This window comes from Tursiops truncatus, chromosome 1 (assembly GCF_011762595.2).
Source record: "Tursiops truncatus isolate mTurTru1 chromosome 1, mTurTru1.mat.Y, whole genome shotgun sequence".
Taxonomy (NCBI): domain Eukaryota; kingdom Metazoa; phylum Chordata; class Mammalia; order Artiodactyla; family Delphinidae; genus Tursiops; species Tursiops truncatus.
In genome coordinates this window covers 109,473,614-109,493,944 of record NC_047034.1, presented here as the reverse complement: position 1 = coordinate 109,493,944, position 20,331 = coordinate 109,473,614, and the positions used below count along the sequence as shown (strand labels likewise).

Genomic DNA, 20,331 nt, shown 5'->3' with positions numbered 1-20,331 from the left:
TGCCCATCCCTCCTTGGGAATCCTTCTTGATGACCCTTTGTGAAAAGCGAACTCCTATCTGTGACATTTTATCTTACTCCACACCCAGAAAAGCTCATCCTTGCCCAATTTTAGCTAGAAAGGGAACCTACCCTTATTTTCCCATACTGCTTTAATTGTTTAATTCATAATTTTAGTCCTGATTTGTCCACAAACATGCTACAGAGCACAATACCAAATAAAAGGAATGCTTCCTTTTTTTCCTGTTAGAAATAAAATTGCATGGTAAGTTTCCCTGGATGCATTGTGTTTTAAGAGCGTTTGTAAGTTAATAAAATAACTTTGCAATTTGAGGTTATTAACCATAGGTTAGCACTATGGTTATCTTCTATGATTGATTGATTAAAGAAATATTAATTTGTGTCAAATCTGAATAAACTGAATGACTACTGAACATTAACCTTCTGTTTTGATTATATTTTTGTAGGAATATCCTGGAGATGAGCTTCTCCTTGTTTACGACAAAGACTTCAAATATGGACTTAACTTTTATCTTATTGGAACTGAAGAGGGCAAGGAAAACTATTTAAATGTAAGCACACCCTAAGCAATCTGTTGATTGTCAGAAGGAAGCAGTACCTCTGGGGGAACTCCAGACATGGTCATGATTATTCTCGTTCAGCTCTGATTCCCTGGGGCCTAGAGTAGGTGGGCTAAGGGTGAGCTAACTCAGACAACTCAGGGTAGCAGATACTCTACTTATTTGCCCTTCATTTACCCAGTGGGACTGGAAACAACAAATCTGGAGTACCACTGCTCTCGGCCATTCCTTGGCCCATATTCCTGCTTCTTCTCTTGCCATCACCATGACTTTGGGTAAGCTACTGAACCTCTCATCTGCAAAATGGTGGCACCAATAGGGCTGTTGTGAAGATTAAATGGGCTGATGCAGGTAAAGCCCTTTGTATAGTGCCTGGCACAAAGCTAAGTGCTCCATAAATTTTTGCTATGATTATTTAAAAGCAAAATTTTTAAAGGACAACCTGGTCAGTGGGCAATTGAGGGGAACAGGGTGTCAAAGATAAGCAGATTATAAAAGAATGGTAGTTTCCAAGGAAAGGAAGTCAGTTCACCTTTGGGATGTTGCGTTCAAAGTGGTCATGAAAGGCAACAGGTTTCTGACACTTGCCTTCCGGTCTGGCATCCTCATGGGGAGGTTTGGTCAAACTGAGGGAGACAGAGGGGTTTGTGTGGTTGTCCAATAAGCAAGAAAAATAAGGAAAGCCATAGAATTTTAAAATATCGAACACTTTTTACATTTGAAATAATTTCTCAGTTAGCCTTAACATTTTCAGTTTTATTTTTATGATTGCTTTATTCTGTGTTTTAATTTTTTTATTATGGTGAAATATTTCAAGTGTATAGAAAAGCACAGATGATGAAACAAATATCTATACAGTCACCACTCAGAATTAACAAATGTTAATATTTTATCATATTTACTTCAAATTCTTTTGAAAGGAAAGAAAATATAAGAGATAATGTTTCACTGCCTCTTATATCCTCCTTAATTCAATTTTTCTAACTTCTCTCTATAAGGAACTATTATTCTAACGTTGTTATATAGTCTTCTGTCCATGGTTTCATACTGTTACCATGCATGTATGCTCCACAAATAATACATTTTATTGTTTCTTTCATTTAAATTTTATATAAAATTGTATTATACAACTTGTTTTGCAACTTTTGTTTTTCACCAAATTGTAAAATTCTAGGATCTATTCATGTTGATATGTTTAAAATCATATACATGTAGATTGAGTTTGTTCATTGCAACTGTTTTATGAGATTTTTATCTTCTGACTATACCAAAATGTATCAACCCTTTTCCCTATTGATATTCATCTGGTTGCCCATTTTTTCACTATTATGAATAAAGTAGCAGTGAACATCTATATATCTATATATGTACCTGTATCTATATCTTTATCTGTCTGTATATCTTCTTGTGGACATCTTGGTTTAAAAAACATTTGCTCTTTATAATTTAATGGATATCATATTTATTCATACATATAATCCTCTCATCAGAAAAACATTTCATTAAATCAGAGAAAATTAGTTTTATATTTTATCAAGTTTTAGCATTCCATATTCTTAAACGCATACAGTAAATGCTTTTTTCTTACCACACATCTTTTCCTTTTTTTCCTCTCCCCTCTTGATTCTTTCATCTTCTTTATATATATATATCCTTGATCTCTTTCTTTTTTGTCATTCTTCCTTTTTTTTTTTTACATAGTTTCCCTCTCATAGTTGAAAAGCATGAACCAACAAAGAAGAAAAATAATAAGAGCTTAACGAATTTATATAAAAGCAAAGTTTATAACCTAAATTTGGTAATACGTATATATATTTGCTGAACTTGTCTCTTTTTTATTAATTGAAGTGTAGTTGATTTACAATGTTGTGTTAGTTTCAGGTGTACAGCAATGTGATTCAGTTTTATATACATATGTGTATATATGTATATATATATTCTTTTTCAGATTCTTTTCCCTTATAGGTTATTACAAAATACTGAGTAGAGTTCCCTGTGCTATACAGTAGGTCCTTGTTGGTTATCTGTCTTATATACAGTAGTGTGTATATGTTAATCCCACCTCCTAATTTATTCCTCCCCCCTTTCCCTTTGGCAGCCATAGGTTTTTTTCTGGTAATATATTTTATTTTATTTTTTAATATATTATTTTTAAAACTTTTATTATTATTTATTTTATTTATTTATTTTTGGCTGCGTTGGGTCTTTGTTGCTGCGCGCGGGCTTTCTCTAGTTGGGGTGAGTGGGGCCTACACTTCGTTGCGGTGTGCGAGCTTCTCATTGCGGTTGCTTCTCTTGTTGCGGAGCGTGGGCTCTAGGCGTGTGGGCTTCAGTTGTGGCTCACGGGCTCTAGAGTGCAGGCTCAGTAGTTGTGGCGCACGGGCTTAGTTGCTCCGCGACACGTGGGATCTCCCCAGCCCAGGCCTCGAACCTGTGTCCCCTGCGTTGGCAGGCGGACTCTTCACCACTGCGCCACCAGGGAAGCCCTGGTAATACATTTTAGAATCCTATTTATTTTATTGCAGCCTCCAGAAGTTCCAGAAGAGCAAGAAGAATATAAAGAGCATATTCCTGAAGACATATATATTTATAAGCCACCTATCTCTAAACCATGGGTTTCTCTGGGCAGTGAAAAAGAAATTGAGGAAGAATCGGTTAAAGAATCCACAAAAGAGGTAAGCAGCTTGAATATGATGTCTAGCCGTCACCTCCCTATAGCTGAGCAACACATATTCCCGAGGGATCAGTGTGGTTTGCTGTGTTTGCTGCAGGGATATGGCTTTTTTTTTGATAGAAGAATGGTCACTGTCTTAGGGGGGTGTTATGGGCTGGACTGTGTCTCCCTCCAAAAGATAAGTTGAAGTCCTAAACCCCAGTACCTCAGAAAGGAAATGAGGGGAGTTTTATCCAATACGGCAGGCGTCATTATAAGAAGACGCTCCTGTGAAAACATAGAGACACAGGGAGGACGCCATGGAAGACGGAGGCAGAAATTGGAGTGATGTATCACAAGCCAAGCAACACCTAGGATTGCTGGCCATCACATCAGAAGCTGGGAGCAGGCAGGGAACAGATTCCGCCTCAGAAGGAACCAACCCTCCAACACCTTAGTTCAGACTTCCAGCCTCCACAACCAAGAGAGAATAAATTCCTGTTGTTTTAAGCTGCCTAGTCTGTGGTATGTGGTTACAGCAGCCCTAGGAAACTAACCAAGTGGCATTCCCAGATCAGCCCCTGAGAGGAGCAATCGTGTGCAAGTGATTTATTATGAAAGAGAATAGGAAAGCAGCAGGACTGAGACAGAAGCCCTGCAAGGGTACACTCTCAGGCAAAAGTCTGGCAGAGTGAAGGCTTCAGCCTGCACCTCTAGGGAACTCTGGAGTGTAAATTATACCTCAGAGTTGTCCCAAACAGAAGCAAAAGAGATGGGCTTCCATATGTCGCCCACCAGTCCATTGCTGGTCTGGATATGAACTTCCAGTCACTTCCCGTTCTTTGTACCTTCAGGCAAAGTGGTCCTGGTAGCTCTAGAGCATCCTCCACAGAAGAGAGGTAGGTGGCTGGTGGCTGTGGGAACAGAGAGCAAAAGGACCTGGAAAGGTGCACAGAAAGTACACAAAGGGGTCCAAGAGGATGTGGGCAGAGCACCAGTGTTATCGACCACACATCATTTTTCTCCAGAGACTCGATTGTTTCCTGTACTGCTTACATGTGTTGCAGATTACATATATGATTTCTCGAAAACGAAGTGAATTTGGTGCCCCAGTTAAGTTCAGTGACCAGAATGCTTCCAGCGTAAAAGATGCCTATATTGAATGTACAGCCTACCCAGATAAAAAGTTTACCCTTAAGCAACTTGAGAGAGATGTTGGCATGCAAGTCGTCCCCAAAATCAAGGACACAAGTACTCAGACAAGATGGTAAGTATGTGATGAATTTATATGTATTTTCAAAGGCAATTGTGGTAAAATCCAGCAACATCCATGATTACTTTGAGAGATCTGTATAATAGAAATGCATTGACAGTGATGCCAGATCTCCACAGAGTAATTCAGCTCAAGATCTAATTATAGGCAACAATGCCTTTTAACAATCTTACTAGGAAAATGAAATACAAGTATATAAGACTGTAAAGATTATGAAGTGGGAAAATGAGCAATGCTGTTAATAACTGTAGTACTTCTCTCAGAGAAGGGGACCTGGTCATCTCATCTGAAATATGACCATTGCCTTCTAACTTGTCTATTCTACTGCCTAAGTGATCATTCTTACGTACCAAATCAGATTGTTTTACTTCACTACTGCCCAAATCTCTTCCATGTCTCTCCATCTCATCCAGAGCCGTTAGGATGACATATAAGGTCCTCCTTCCTTCATGACAAGGCACTGTCTGCCTGTCCAACCCTGTTCCCAAGCAAGCCCTCTGTGCTCTAGCCTATGAGCTACTTCCAGCTCCCAGAATACCTGCTCTCCCATGTTTTCCTGCCTTTGCCCTTGCTATTCCTCTGCATAAAATGCCCTTCACTACCTTACCCACCCCTCTTCACCCTTTAAGTTCCAGTTCAGTACCCCCTCCTCTATGATTTCCTAGAAACTCCAGGTAGAGCTGATCACTGTCTCCTCTGGGTTCCCACTAGAGCTTAGAGGTATCTTTACTGTAGTACTGATGACCCATATTTTATTCATCTGCTCACCTGTCTGCCTTAGATCCTGAGCACTTTGAGACTACAAATGATTAATTAAATTTGTAATTTAATTAAAATTTATCCAGTGAATGAATTGATGTAAAATTGATTGCTGAGGGAATGTTTTGGGGACTTGAGCTCGGCTTTGAATGTTGTATAAATCTGAAGACGTATTTAGGTAATCTATGCATATTTTTTAGGATTAAAAGTGTTATTTTGAAATAATTTTAGATCTATAAAAGATAAGCTACAAATGTTGAATATGATTTGGAGACAAAAAGGGAAAACATCCCAGATTTTTTTAAATGACCTGAACATCTAGGGGGTGGGATGAACAGAGTCTGCATGGGACCACAAGGTGACCAGCCTGAGTAGCGTGGAGGGAGCAGCAGAGACAAGCAGATTCTCTGTGGCAGACAATAGGGAATTTTGGCAAGGTCTGAAGCAAGGGAGAGGCAAGATTAAAGCTATTAAAGTAAGATGAGCCAGGCAGTATGTATTGGAGTGCAGAGGGAAAAAAAAAAAACCGGGAGTTGAGGAGATTGGCCAAATGGGAATCTACTGTAACTAAACCAGGTAAAGTAAGATGGTGTCAGCAAACCAAGAAGAGACGGTCAAGAGGAGACATGTATAAATACAAAATGCTGTAACTCCCATCATTAAAGCCAACAAACAAAAAACTGTTTCAACCTTTCTGGCTATTAGCTACTTTCTCTGCTTTTTTTTTCTTTTTCTTTTTAACAACAAAACTCCTCACAGCAGTTTTTCACATTCTCTAGTTGCACCTTCTCTTCCATTCTGCCTTGAGCCCACTCTTGTCTTAACAAGGTCACCAAAGACCTGCAGTGGTCTGATCGCCTAATCCCATTTTCAGACACCCTCTTTCTCCGCTTCTCATCAGTATTTAACATGGTTGACTATTTCTCCTTCTTGGCTTATGGGCAATACTCAGTGTACCCCTCCTAACTCACTGGCAGCTGCTTCTCAGTCTCTTTTACTTGATCCTTCTCCTTCCGATTTCTAAATATTAAAGGACCCCAAAGCTAACTCCTTTTGATGTTTTCTCTAACTACGCTTAATCCCTGGGTGAATTTATTCATTCCTGTGGTGTTACCTATTATCTGTTTGCTGGTGGCTCCCAAATCTATACCTTCAAGCTCAGTCTCTCCCCTGAACTCTACACTCATATATTCATAAGCTTCCTTAAGTATCTAATAGGTGTTTCAAAGTTAACACGCCCAACAACAAACTTTTGATTTTCTATTTTCGTACCTGAAACTCCCTGAATCTTCCTCATCTCAGTACATGGCACTGATCTTCTTGTAATTACTCAGACCCCAAACCTTGAATTTTCTTGGGTCTATCTTCAAAACATATTCACTGCTATCACCTTGGTTCAAGCCATGATCGTCTCTTGCCTAGATTACTGGAATGCACCCTAACTGGGCTTTCTCCATCCATCCTTTCCCTCCTACATTCTGTTCTTCATAGAAGAGCCAGACTAATCCTGTTAAAATGCAAGTCATATCATGTCACTGACAAAAACCCTCCTATGGCTTCCCATCCTGAAGGAACCTACAAGGCTTCATGTGATCTAAATTCCATCTGCCCCTCTACCCTCATTTCCCACAATTCCCCTGGTTCATCCATTCCAGCCCCACTGGCTTCCTTGTTCCTTGAATTCACCAAGCATTGTCTCTCTTCTCTCACCTTCGCCTCACCACCACTTAGAACTGAAGCTCCATGAGACTGGAACTTTGTCTATTTTGTTTACTTCTATATCCCCAACTCCTAGGACAGTTCCTGGCACATATTTATTAAATGGAGGGGGAAAAGGAACCAAGGAAGGGAAGGAGGAGGAGAATGATCAAGTTAAGGAAGAATGTGCAGCGTCACTGACTTGAGTTCAATGTTTAGAGAAGAGCCATGAAATATACAGTGAGAGAGGCTGTGACCAGGAGAATCTTGGGTCCTCAGTGTGGACCACAGTACAAAACATGATTTTCAGATCTCTGTGAACCAAAGGATCAGGAACCATTAAAATGTAATGTTAAAGTTAGAGCACATGTACCTAGATACCAGCGGTCAGGACAAGACATGGGTCAGAAACCGGGGAGGCAGATAGACAGACAGGCCAAACCAAAAGAGATGACGAGAAAGACAAGGATTGGTAGTCAAGTCTTGGCAGAGAATTAGGACATCAAAGATCATTAAACACCAAGAAGTGAGGGTAAGACAGGAAAGAGAGAGGTGATTCGTTAGTACAAAAGAAACTTAGATTTTGAGAAAAATTTCTTAGTCAAGACAACTAGAGATTTCTATTTTTCTACCAGGTTGCAGAAAAGTGAAAAGAATGAGTCAGCCAAGGTAGACTCACGAGGTAGACTCAGAAAGGGAGAGTGAACTTCTAACAACAGGGACCCTAACCACAGGACTCTAGATTTATTAGGCTCTCAATGAATGTTGACTGATAATGATGAACAGTTGTTTCTATGTAGATGGAGGATTTAGCGGCAGGTCTTGACCCACAAAGTGGGGTGGTGGGGGGGAGTAAATCAAAGGGAATTCAAATGGTTCAAATCCAGGTGACTTGGGAGAATGCTCGTACCACTTACTAAGATCAGAAATTAGGTGGAAAAGATGGGATATATGATTGTGATGGAAGAAGTAAAAAAACAAAATCAAAGATGAGGTTCAAAGAGTAATGACAATGAAAGCAAATGTTTACAGTGTTCTTACCACATACCAGGCATTCTTCTAAGAATCAATACTTTGCACATATCAACTCAATTAATCCTCACAACTGCCCTCTGAGGTAGGCACCATTCCATTTTACAAATAAGGAAACTAAGGCAAAAAGAGGTTAAAAATGAAAGCTCAATGTTTAGAACATAATTTAAATTTAAAGCAATAATGAATAGATCTGCTGAGAAACAACAAAACAAATCACATTTTAAAAAATAAGAGTGACTCAGTCATATTGCTACTTTGATGAAACCACCAGGCACCATATAATTTCTTACTTAATCCTACCTGGAGGGTACTAGTGTGGGACAGAAAATTAAAGGTGACGCTAAGATCTGAACCCAAGTCTCTGGTTCCAGCACCAGCATTCTTTCTTTCCATCACTCTGTCTTCTGCTGTGGATACTGATCTAGGCAGGGAAAAAAAGAATGAATTGTTCAATTAAATATAAACAAAACTCTCTTTACCACTCTGTTTGATTACTCTCCATTAATATACTTGCCTCTCAGAGACATTTTCCTGACATTTGTTCAACAACACAGGTTAAATACAACCTAATTTTTTTTGAGCACTTAAAATGTCCTAGGCACTGTTTTAAAAGCTTTGCATCTATTAACACATTCAATCCTTACAATGACACTGTGAGCTAGGGACTTTCAGAATTTCTTTTAGGGATGAAAAGCCAGGCACAGAGAGGTTAAATAATTAGCTCAGGGTCACATAGGTAGTAAGTGATAGAACCAGGCTTCAAAGCCAGGCAGCCTGTCACCAGAGTGCACTCTCTTAAGGACTTGCCATATGATCTTTCTACAGCCCCACACCCTAAGATCAAGGAGCTCACTCAGTCTAGTGGGTGAGACTCACAAAGCCCAGAGGTACAATACAATGTGTTGTGTTCAAGGGTGGAGGTGAACACTGAGAGTGGACTGGATGCAATGTTTTCTCCCAGAGATGGTGCTGCCATTACTGCCAAAATGTAACTTGTTCCAGGTTTTGTATATTTAGAGCAGAGTTTCTCAACCTCAACACTACCGGCTGGATAATTCTCTGTTGTGGGAGAGCTGCCTTATGCACTCTAGCATCCCTGGGCTCTACCCTCTAGATGCCAGGAGCTCTTCCCAGTTGTGACAGCCAACATTGTTTCCAGACATTACCAAGTATTCCTGGATTGAGAAGATGGAACAGGATCGCACTGGTTGAGAAACACTGATTTAATGAAATGAAGAAAGAATGATACACAAATGTGACAAAATGTTAATAATTAATGAATCTGGGTAAAGAATGTATGGGAATTTCTTATACCCTTCTTACAACTTTTCTGTAAGTTTAAAATTATAGCTAAATATATATATTTTTTTAATGCTGCTCTTCCTTTGAAGATACAGCCTGAATAGTTTTTATTTATTTATTTTTTTTGCGGTACGCGGGCCTCTCACCGCTGTGGCCTCTCCCATCGCGGAGCACAGGCTCCGGACGCGCAGGCTCAGTGGCCATGGCTCACGGGCCCAGCGGCTCCGCGGCATGTGGGATCTTCCCGGACCGGGGCACGAACCTGTGTCCCCTGCATCGGCAGGCGGACTCTCAACCACTGCACCACCAGGGAAGCCCTAAATATTTTTTTTTACAATAAAGAGCTTGTTGATTATGTCAAAGAGAAATTCACAAATAGTTAGAATGGCAGCCAACATCAATTGTCTAGGATAAAGAAAGAATTCAATATATAGAATTTAAGTATAAAATAATATCCTAATATTGTCACAGAGAAACATCTTTGCCCTGTTATGACCTATATTTGCTTGTCTTTGATCTAACTTTTAGTGTTCGATTTCTTTCAATATATTAGGACATATCCCAAAAATGCTACTACGCAATATTATCCAAGAGAATTTTCGGAAGAAGAAAAAGACGCACTGGGACAATCAAAGACTTTGACTGAGTTTCTTAACAATGTGTCTATAAGGTAAAAATTGTATATTAAATTTAAAAAACATAAAATGTATATGTTTCCTTATAATAAGAGGTCTGAAAAAACAACTCTGTACCTGGTGTACAGATAGAAAGTATGAAGACAGTTATCAGATACGCATGAGCATGTGACACATTCTATAGATTCTCAGTCTTTCTTTCCCTTCTATTGCTAAGCAACATGCTAGACCTTCTAAGCTAGGGCCACACCAAACAGTGTCAGCCTGGAAGGTGTATATAGTTGAACATGTGAGGATGTTTTCCTAACGGAAAATTAACATTTATTTACCATGGTTTCCCTTATTTAAGTCTTTTTCTTCACTCCTCAGTCCCCTTCTTAGCTTCATTGATTTTTACAGGATGACAAAGGTGAGGATGTTGTGGATGTTGAGGATATCATTACCATGATGCTAGGAATTTACAAAAATACCTTTTAAATAAGAATCTGAGGTCAGTTCATATGTAATTTTTGGATATGTCACCTTATCTCTAATTCCTGTGTTGCTGCCACTCTTACTGGCCCTGAAAGAGAAGTGTCTTTAAAATGCCCCCTACACTCATATTCAGGCCCTAAGCAGACCCTGGGGACTTCTAAACCAGAGAAAGAGTTTGAAGGTCTCATCAAGTTGATATCAGAGTTCAGGTAAGTGGAGCCAATGGTGGACATGTCTACCAGTTGTACGATTGGTTACCATTTCTTCCCAAAATTAAAGATTTGGTAGACAAGTTCATATACAGCCCAAGTTAAGCTCTTCTATTTTTATTTTTAAGAAAACATTTTAAGACTAAATATCTTGAAAATTCCTTGTGACGACCTAGAGGGGTGGGATGGAGGAGGGTGGGAGAGAGGCCCAAGAGGGAGGGGGATATAGGTATACATATAGCTGATTCACTTTGTTGTACAGCAGAAACTAACACAACATTGTAAAGCAATTATAATCTAATAAAGATGTTAAAAAAAAAAGAAAAGGAAATTCCAACAACTCTCAAAAGTTACCTATGCCTAGAGAGAATCTGGTTCAAAAATTCACTAATTATTCAAAGAGAGCTTATTAACTATTTGCCACTCACTTACAGCATGTGTGCTATAGTTTTTCCTATGTAGACAATTAGAAAGAAACCAGAAAACCTGAGGTTTCTTTTCCTCATATCAAAATTAAGTAATTATTAAAATTTTTCCTAAGGACATTAAAAATGAGAAGTCTGTCTATGTACAATCAATTTCAAGGGAATAAATGGTCTATAGCCAATTCTCAATTATCTACATTGTGTATTATCTTTATTTATTTTTTTAATATTTATTTATTTGGCTTCATCGAGAGTCTTAGTTGCGGCAAGCCGGATCTTTGTTGCAGCACGCGGGCATGGGGGATCCTTAGTTGCAGCATGCATGTGGGATCTAGTTCCCTGACCAGGGATCCAACCCAGACCTCCTGCATTGGGAGCATGGACTCTTAGCCAATGGACCACCAGGGAAGTCCCTGTATTATCTTTAGACGTGGGCTTTTATTCTTCCCTTTCAATTGCCAAGCTTATAAGGAGAGGGATGGTGAACAGCTTCATAATTCCCTCCTTGAGATGTGGGAAGGAGGAGCCAGAACTATAAAAAGAAAGAGGAAAATTGGTACAGGAATTTTAACAGCATTGGCCAAGAATAAATAAGACACCACATTTACATCACAGCCATGCTTCCCACTCTAGAACTGTTTAAGGTTTACTTAATTTTTTAAGATTGGAATAAGCCTTGTTTTGTTCTGGAAGAGAGCTCTTTTAGAAATGAGTTCTTTCCTTCTCAGAGTTTTGTCCAGAACAAACCTAAGGCAAGGATTATTTGCAAAAGAAGAAAATGATCTGAGAGGAGAGAGAGAAACTTCAAGAGGATTCTCAAAGCAACTAAGAAACGTTCATTTGGGGGTTAAAAACACAGTGATACCCATGGGCTTTCACTCAGACAACAAGCTTTGCCAGCCTCCAGTTCATCTCTCTCAGGAACCACGTGGGAGAGTGCACCAAAATCAAGAAACAGGAAACCAGAGAAAAGGTGCTGTCTTCACTTCTCCCTTGTGAAGACAGTTCAGGCTGAAACAGAAAGAAGTGATTTTGAAAATGCTAACAAATGCTTCTACTTGAAACTGGGCTTAAACCTTGAAGCTCCGGGTTGTTCATAGGGTTTTTCAGGGTTGTTCAAACACAGGGTTGTTCAAACTTTAATGTGCATATGAACCACCTGGGCATCTTGTTAAAATGCAGGTTCTGACTAAGTAGGTCTGGGGTGGAGCCTGCTGCTTTGCATTTCTAACAGCTCCAGGTCATGCTGATGCTGCCGGTCCAAGGAAATGCATCTAGTTTGAAAGATGAAGTACAAGAAGAATTCAGACCAAAGAGTATTCAATTACGCAGTGAATGGTAGTGTAATGATTAATGACACAGGTATTAAATGGTACCCTTATTTAATATGTTAGGAATATCTATTAGGATACTTACTGCTTATATTTAATTATCTAAATAAAGGGTTTTTTTTCTTATTTTAGGAAATTCACAATTGAAAACCACTTTCAACTTACTATATTTATTAAAAAACCAAGTTGCTTAGACTTTCAGTCATTAGGGTAAAACCTTGGGTGGCATTCTAATTATGGGAAGGCTCCTAGAGGCCTTGGGAGGGGGCTGAGCTTTCAAGCCTAAACATATAAAGGGACAATAAACATTATAGTAACTTATAAAACAGGAACTTGTCAAGCCAAGTTCCCTAGACTAAGAAGAGCACCAAGATTGTTTTTTAAAAGAGCAACGTTAGTATTTTTAGCAGGATAATTCTTCATTTTAGGGACTGTCTTATGCATTGTGGGAGGTTTAGTAATAGAATTAAAAACATTAGCACCTCCCAGACACTGTGACAGCTAAAACCACCACCACCCCCCACCACCGCGCACACACACACACACACACACACACACACACACACACACTTCTAAGTTCCAAATCTCCCCTTAAGAATCTCTTATTTGTTGTTTTAAATTGTATATAGTATAATTATTATATATATTAATATAATAATTATATATATTTAAATACAATAATTAGCATACATGATCATTTGGTACTGAATATGGCTAAGAAAATTGCCTTTTCTATCAGTTTGGAGTTTTCAAAAAGCAAATGAGATCAAGTTCAAAGTGGAAGTTTACTGAGAAGTTCACTGTGAAAAATAAAGGGAAGGGAAGCAAGATTGAACAGGGAGAGCTTCAGACAAACTCTCAGCCAACACAACAGGGAGCTGCAGAGGAAGACGACCTGTTGGAGGTGTCCTGCCAGGGACAGAACTGGCAGGCCCTTGTGCCCACAGCGGCCATGCTCAGTCTTTTTTTTAACATCTTTATTGGAGTATAATTGCTTTACAATGTTATGGTAATTTCTGCTCTATAACAAAGTGAATCAGCTATACGTATACATGTATCACCATATCCCCTCCCTCTTGCGTCTCACTCCCACCCTCCCTATCCCACCCCTCTAGGTGGACACAAAGCACGCAAAGCACCGAGCTGATCTCCCTGAGCTATGCAGCTGCTTCCCACTAGCTATCTATTTTACATTCGGTAGTGTATATATGTCAATACCACTCTCTCACTTCGTCCCAGCTTACCCTTCCCCCTCCCCATGTCCTGAAGTCCATTCTCTACATCTGAGTCTTTATTCCTGTCCTGCCATTAGGGTCTTCAGAACCTTTTTTATTTTTTTTTTAGATTCCATATATATGTGTTAGCATACAGTATTTGTTTTTCTCTTTCTGACCTACTTCACTCTGTATGACCAACTCTAGGTCCGTACACCTCACTACAAATAACTCAATTTTGTTTCTTTTTATGGCTGAGTAATACTCCATTGTATATATGTGCCACATCTTGTTTATCCATTCATCTGTTGATGGACACTTGGGTTGTTTCCAAGTCCTGGCTATTGTAAATAGTGCTGCAATGAACATTGTGGTACATGAATCTTTTTGAATTATGTCTTTCTCAGGGTATATGCCCAGTAGTAGGATTGCTGGGTCATATGGTAGTTCTATTTTTAGGTTTTGAAGGAACCTCCATACTGTTCTCCATAGGGGCTGTATCAATTTACATTCACACCAACAGTGCAAGAGGGTTCCCTTTTCTCCACACCCTCTCCAGCATTTATTATTTGTAGATTTTTTGATGATGACCATTCTGACTGGTGTGAGGTAACACCTCATTGTAGTTTTGATTTGCATTTCTCCAATGGTTAGTGATGTTGAGCATCCTTTCATGTGTTTGTTGGCAATCTGTATATCTTCTTTGGAGAAATGTTGATTTAGGTCTTCTGCCCATTTTTGGATTGGGTTGTTTGTTTTTTCGATATTGAGCTGCATGAGCTGCTTGTATATTTTGGAGATTAATCCTTTTTCATTTGCTTTGTTTGCAAATACTTTCTCCCATTCTGAGGGTTGTCTTTTCATCTTGTTTATGGTTTCCTTTGCTCTGCAAAAGCTTTTAAGCTTCATTAGGTCCCATTTGTTTATTTTTATTTCCATTTCTCTAGGAGGTGGGTCTAAAAGGATCTTGCTGTGATTTATGTCATAGAGTGCTCTGCCTAGGTTTTCCTCTAAGAGTTTTATAGTGTCTGGCCTTACATTTAGGTGTCTAATCCATTTTGAGTTTATTTTTGTGTATGGTGTTAGGAAGTGTTCTAATTTCATTCTTTTACATGTAGCTGTCCAGTTTTCCCAGCACCACTTATTGAAGAGGCTATCTTTTGTACATTGTATATCCTTGCCTCCTTTGTCATAGATTAGTTGACCCTAGATGCATGGGTTTTTCTCTGGGATTTCTATCCTGTTCCATTGGTCTATATTTCTTTTCTTGTGCCAGGACCATACTGTCTTGATTACTGTAGCTTTGTAGTATAGTCTGAAGTCAGGGAGCCTGATTCCTCCAGCTCCATTTTTCGTTCTCAAGATTGCTTTGGCTATTCAGGGTCTTTTGTGTTTCTACACAAATTGTGAAATATTTTGCTCTAGTTCTGTGAAAAATGCCATTGGTAGTTTGATATGGATTGCACTGAATGTGTAGATTGCTTTGGGTAGTATAGTCATTTTCACAATGTTGATTCTTCCAATCCAAGAACGTGGTATATCTCTCCATCTGTTTGTATCACCTTTAATTTCTTTCATCAGTGTCTTATAGTTTTCTGCATACAGGTCTTTTGTCTCCTTAGGTAGGTTTATTCCTAGGTGTTTATTCTTTTTGTTGCAATGGTAAATGGGAGTGTTTCCTTAATTTCTTTTTAAGATTTTTCATCATTAGTGTATAGGAATGCAAGAGATTTCTGTGCATTATTTTTGTATCCTGCTACTTTACCAAATTCATTGATCAGGTCTAGTAGTTTTCTGGTAGCATCTTTAAGATTCTCTTTGTATAGTATCATGTCATCTGCAAACAGTGACCATTTTCCTACTTCTTTTCTGATTTGGATTCCTTTAATTTCTTTTCCTTCTCTGATTGCTGTGGCTAAAACTTCCAAAACTATGTTGAATAAGAGTGGTGAGAGTGGGAAACCTTGTCTTGTTCCTGACCTTAGTGGAAATGGTTTCAGTTTTTCACCATTGAGAATGATGTTGGCTGTGGGTTTGTCATATATGGCCTTTATTATGGTGAGGTAAGTTCCCTTAATGCCTACTTTCTGTAGGGTTTTTATCATAAACGGGTGTTGAATTCTGTCGAAAGCTTTTTCTCCATCTATTGAGATGATCATATGGTTTTTCTCCTTCCATTTGTTAATATGGTTTATCACATTGATTTGCATATATTGAAGAATCCTTGAGTTCCTGGGATAAACCCCACTTGATCATGGTGTATGATCCTTTTAGTGTGCTGTTGGATTCTGTTTGCTAGTATTTTATTGAGGATTTTTGCATCTATGTTCATCAAAGATATTGGCCTGTAGTTTTCTTTTTTTGTGACATCTTTGTCTGGTTTTGGTATCAGGGTGATGGTAGCCTCAAGGAATGAGTTTCGGAGTGTTCCTCCCTCTGCTTTATTTTGGAAGAGTTTGAGAAGGATAGGTGTTAGCTCTTCTCTAAATGTTTGATAGAATTCACCTGTGAAGCCATCTGGTCCTGGGCTTTTGTTTGTTGGAAGATTTTTAATCACAGTTTCAATTTCATTGTTTGTGATTGGTCTGTTTATATTTTCTATTTCTTCCTGGTTCAGTCTCAGAAGGTTGTGCTTTTCTAAGAATTTGTCCATTTCTTCCAGGTTGTCCATTTTTTTGGCATATAGTTGCTTGTAGTAGTCTCTCATGATCCTTTGTTTTTTCTTCAGTGTCAGTTGTTACTTTTTCATTTCTAATTCTATTGAATTGAGTCTTCTCCCTTTTTTCTTGATGAATCTGGCTAATGTTTTATCAATTTTGTTTATCTTCTCAAAGAACCAGCTTTTAATTTTATTGATCTTTGCTATCATTTCCTTCATTTCTTTTTCATTTATTTCTGATCTGATCTTTATGATTTCTTACCTTCTGCTAGCTTTGAGGTTTTTTTGTTCTTCTTTCTCTAATTGCTTTAGGTGTAAGGTTACATTGTACATTTGAGATGTTTCTTGTTTCTTGAGGTAGGATTGTATCGCTAAAAACTTCCCTCTTAGAACTGCTTTTGCGGCATCCCATGGGTTTTGGGTCGTCATGTTTTCATTGTCATTTGTTTCTAGGTATGTTTTGATTTCCTGTTTGATTTCTTCAGTGATCTCTTGGTTATTTAGTAGTGTATTGTTTAGCCTCCATGTGTTTGTATTTTTTACAGATTTTTTCTTGTAATTGATATCTAGTCTCATAGTGTTGTGGTTGGAAAAGATACTTGATACAACTAAAATTTTCTTAAATTTGCCAAGGCTTGATTTGTGGCCCAAGATATGAACTATCCTGGAGAATGTTCCATGAGCACTTGAGAAGAAAATGTATTCTGTTGTTTTTGGATGGAATGTCCTATAAATATCAGTTAAGTCCATCTTCTTTAATGTGTCATTTAAAGCTTGTATTTCCTTATTTACTTTCATTTTGGATGATCTGTCCATTGGTGAAAGTAGAGTGTTAAAGTCCCCTACTATGATTGTGTTACTGTCAGTTTCCCCTTTTATGGCTGTTAGCATTTGCCTTATGTATTGAGGTGCTCCTATGTTGGGTGCATAAATATTTACCACTGTTATACCTTCTTCTTAGACTGATTCCTTGATCATTATGTAGTGTCCTTCTTTGTCTCTTGTAAAAGTCTTTATTCTAAAGTCTATTTTGTCTGATATGAGAATGCTACTCCAGCTTTCTTTTGATTTATATGTGCATGGAATATCTTTTTCCATCCCCTCACTTTCAGTCTGCATGTGTCCCTAGGACTGAAGTGGGTCTCTTGCAGACAGCATATATACGGGTCTTGTTTTTGTATCCATTCAGCCAGTCTGTATCTTTTGGTTGGAGCATTTAATCCATTTACATTTAAGGTAATTATCCATATGTCTGTTCCTATTACCATTTTCTTAATTGTTTTGGGTTTGTTATTTTATATCTTTTCCTTCTCTTGTGTTTCCTGCCTAAATTCCTTTAGCATTTATTGTAAAGCTGGTTTGGTGGTGCTGAATTCTCTTAACTTTTGCTTGTCTGTAATTTCTCAGTTGAATCTGAATGAGATTCTTGCTGGGTAGAGTAATCTTGGTTGTAGATTTTTCCCTTTCATCACTTTATATATGTCCTGCCACACCCTTCTTATGGGGATTCCCTTCTATGTTATTTGTTACTTTTCCCTTGCTGCTTTTAATATTTTTTCTTTGTATTTAATTTTTGATAGTTTGATTAATATGTGTCTTGGCATGTTTCTCCTTGGATTTATCCTGTATGGGACTCTCTGTGCTTCCTGGACTTGATTGACTATTTCCTTTCCCATATTAGGGAAGTTTTCAACTATAATCTCTTCAAATATTTTCTCAGTCCCTTTCTTTTTCTCTTCTTCTTCTGAGACTTCTATAATTCGAATGTTGGTGCGTTTAATGTTGTTCCAGAGGTCTCTGAGAGTGTCCTCAATTCTTTTCATTCTTTCTTCTTTATTCTGCTGTGCAGTAGTTATTTCCACTGTTTTATCTTCCAGGTCACGTATCCATTCTTCTGTGTCAATTATTCTGCTATTGATTCCTTCTAGAGAATTTTTAATTTCATTCATTGTGTTGTTCATCATTGTTTGTTTGCTCTTTAGTTCTTCTAGGTCTTTGTTAAACGTTTCTTGTATTTTCTCCATTCGATTTCCAAGGTTTTTTTGTGTGTGTGTGTGTGTTTTTGCGGTACGCAGGCCTCTCACTGTTGTGGCCTCTACCGTTGCAGAGCACAGGCTCTGGACGTGCAGGCTCAGTGGCCATGGCTCATGGGCCCAGCCACTCTGCGGCATGTGGGATCCTCCCGGACCGGGGCAGGAACCCGTGTCCCCTGCATCGGCAGGCAGACTCTCAACCACTGCGCCACCAGGGAAGCCCCCAATTTCCAAGGTTTTGGATCATCTTTACTATCATTACTCTGAATTCTTTTTCAGGTAGACTGCCCATTTCCTCTTCATTTGTTTGGTCTGGTGAGTTTTTACCTTGCCCCTTCCTCTGCTGCATATTTCTCTGTCTTCTCATTTTGCTTAACTTACTGTGTTTGGGGTCTCCTTTTAACAGGCTGCTTGTTCGTAGTTCCCATTGTTTTTGGTGTCTGCCCCCAGTGGATAAGGTTGCTTCAGTGGGCTGTGTAGGCTTCCTGGTGGAGGGGACTGGTGCCTGTGTTCTGCTGGATGAGGCTGGATCTTGTCTTTGTGGTGGGCAGAACCATGTCTGGTGGTGTGTTTTGGGGTGTCTGTGAACTTAGTATGATTTTAGGCAGCCTCTCTGATAATGAGTGGGGTTGTGTTCCTGTCTTGCTAGTTGACTTGAGGTGTCCAGCACTGCAGCTTGCTGGTCGTTGATTGGAGCTGGGTCTTAGCTTTGAGATGGAGATCTCTGGGACAGCTCTTGCCGATTGATATTATGTGGGACTGGGAGGTCTGTGGTGCATCAATGTCCTGAACTCAGCTCTCCCACCTCAAGAGGGTCAGGCCTGACACCCAGCCAGAGCACCAAGATGCTGTTGGCCACACGGCCATGTACGTCATGGGGAGCTTCTAGTCTCTTGGGAAATCTGAGGTCTTCTGCTGGCATTCAGTAGGTGTTCTGTAGGAGTTGTTCCACATTTAGATGCGTTTTTGATGTATTTGTGGCAAGGAAGGTGATCTCCACGACTTACTCCTCTGCCATCTTGCAGGTCCCCCCACCATGCTCAGTCATTGACTGGGAGAGAGCATGACCTTGGCTGGGAAAGTGAGGCAAGTTGTGATGATGCTAGAGGCTGTCAGCTAACACCTTCCTGGCACTAGAAGAAGTTCTTAGTAGCACACTATCTTGAATTTTTTTCTCTTAAGTCATTTATTTCACACAGGATTAATCTTTAGTTACCAAATACAATTGAGAATACTTTTTCTTTCAGTATAAATGAAGCAGGAGGAGCTGCTGAAAGACGTATCACTGAATGCTAAAATCCAACATCTTGATTCCTTTTTTTTTCTTTTACAAAATAGTGTTGAAATAGCCCTGCAGCAAAATGAAATCATGAATACATTTATTAATGACTGGAAAAGCCTGGCAGAAGAAGAAGGCACCTTTGGGGACAAGACTGATACCCACCTGAAAGAGTACCAGTCCTTTACTTACATGCATAACCTAACAGAGAATATGATCACCTGTGTCTCCTGGCATCCGATCATCTATGGTGAGGCAGAATCATGACTGGGATTCCATTCTGGGATGACATTGAAATAATCTGTTGCTTTTATATGTAGAATTACAAACTAGCTCACTTTCCATGAGACAACTTCCATTCCTGAGTGCAGGCACTTGCGAAGCACTTTCTGCACATTCTCTCCATCATGTGTCCTCCCAGCTACCTTGTGGGACCACATTGTGGTCTCTACTTTATAAGGAGAGGACCAGAGCTCTCAGTAAAGTGACTGACTCAGGTCACCCAGCTGGTGCAATGCCAAATCTGGAACTTCATTCTCCCTGACTCTCAACTTACTGGGCGGGATAGGAGATACACCTCCTTTAAAGAGCTCAGCAACCAAGGGGATAGGAATGTGTGAGGGTGGATCCATGGACAGAGCCATCTGTGCCCTCTTTCTTCATCCTTTCCTGCCCAACATTGGCCCTCTCCTCACACACACAAAAAAAACAAAAACAAAAAAAGAAACACAACACATCTTTTTTTCTTACTAAGTCTTCAAAGTACACTGTT

The 20,331-nt window shown here is 39.2% G+C and overlaps 1 protein-coding gene across 1 annotated transcript in view; it reads left to right on the top strand.

Annotated features, from left to right (window-relative positions):
* Window positions 1–20,331, top strand: part of DNAI3 (dynein axonemal intermediate chain 3) — a 71,836-nt gene that overhangs the window by 12,676 nt on the left and 38,829 nt on the right. Inside the window, exons 3-7 of the mRNA XM_033865997.2 lie at window positions 467–571; window positions 3,106–3,255; window positions 4,301–4,500; window positions 9,854–9,970; window positions 19,619–19,809. Of these exons, the coding sequence (XP_033721888.2) occupies window positions 467–571; window positions 3,106–3,255; window positions 4,301–4,500; window positions 9,854–9,970; window positions 19,619–19,809 (763 nt within the window). The remainder of the gene's footprint in view (window positions 1–466; window positions 572–3,105; window positions 3,256–4,300; window positions 4,501–9,853; window positions 9,971–19,618; window positions 19,810–20,331) is intronic.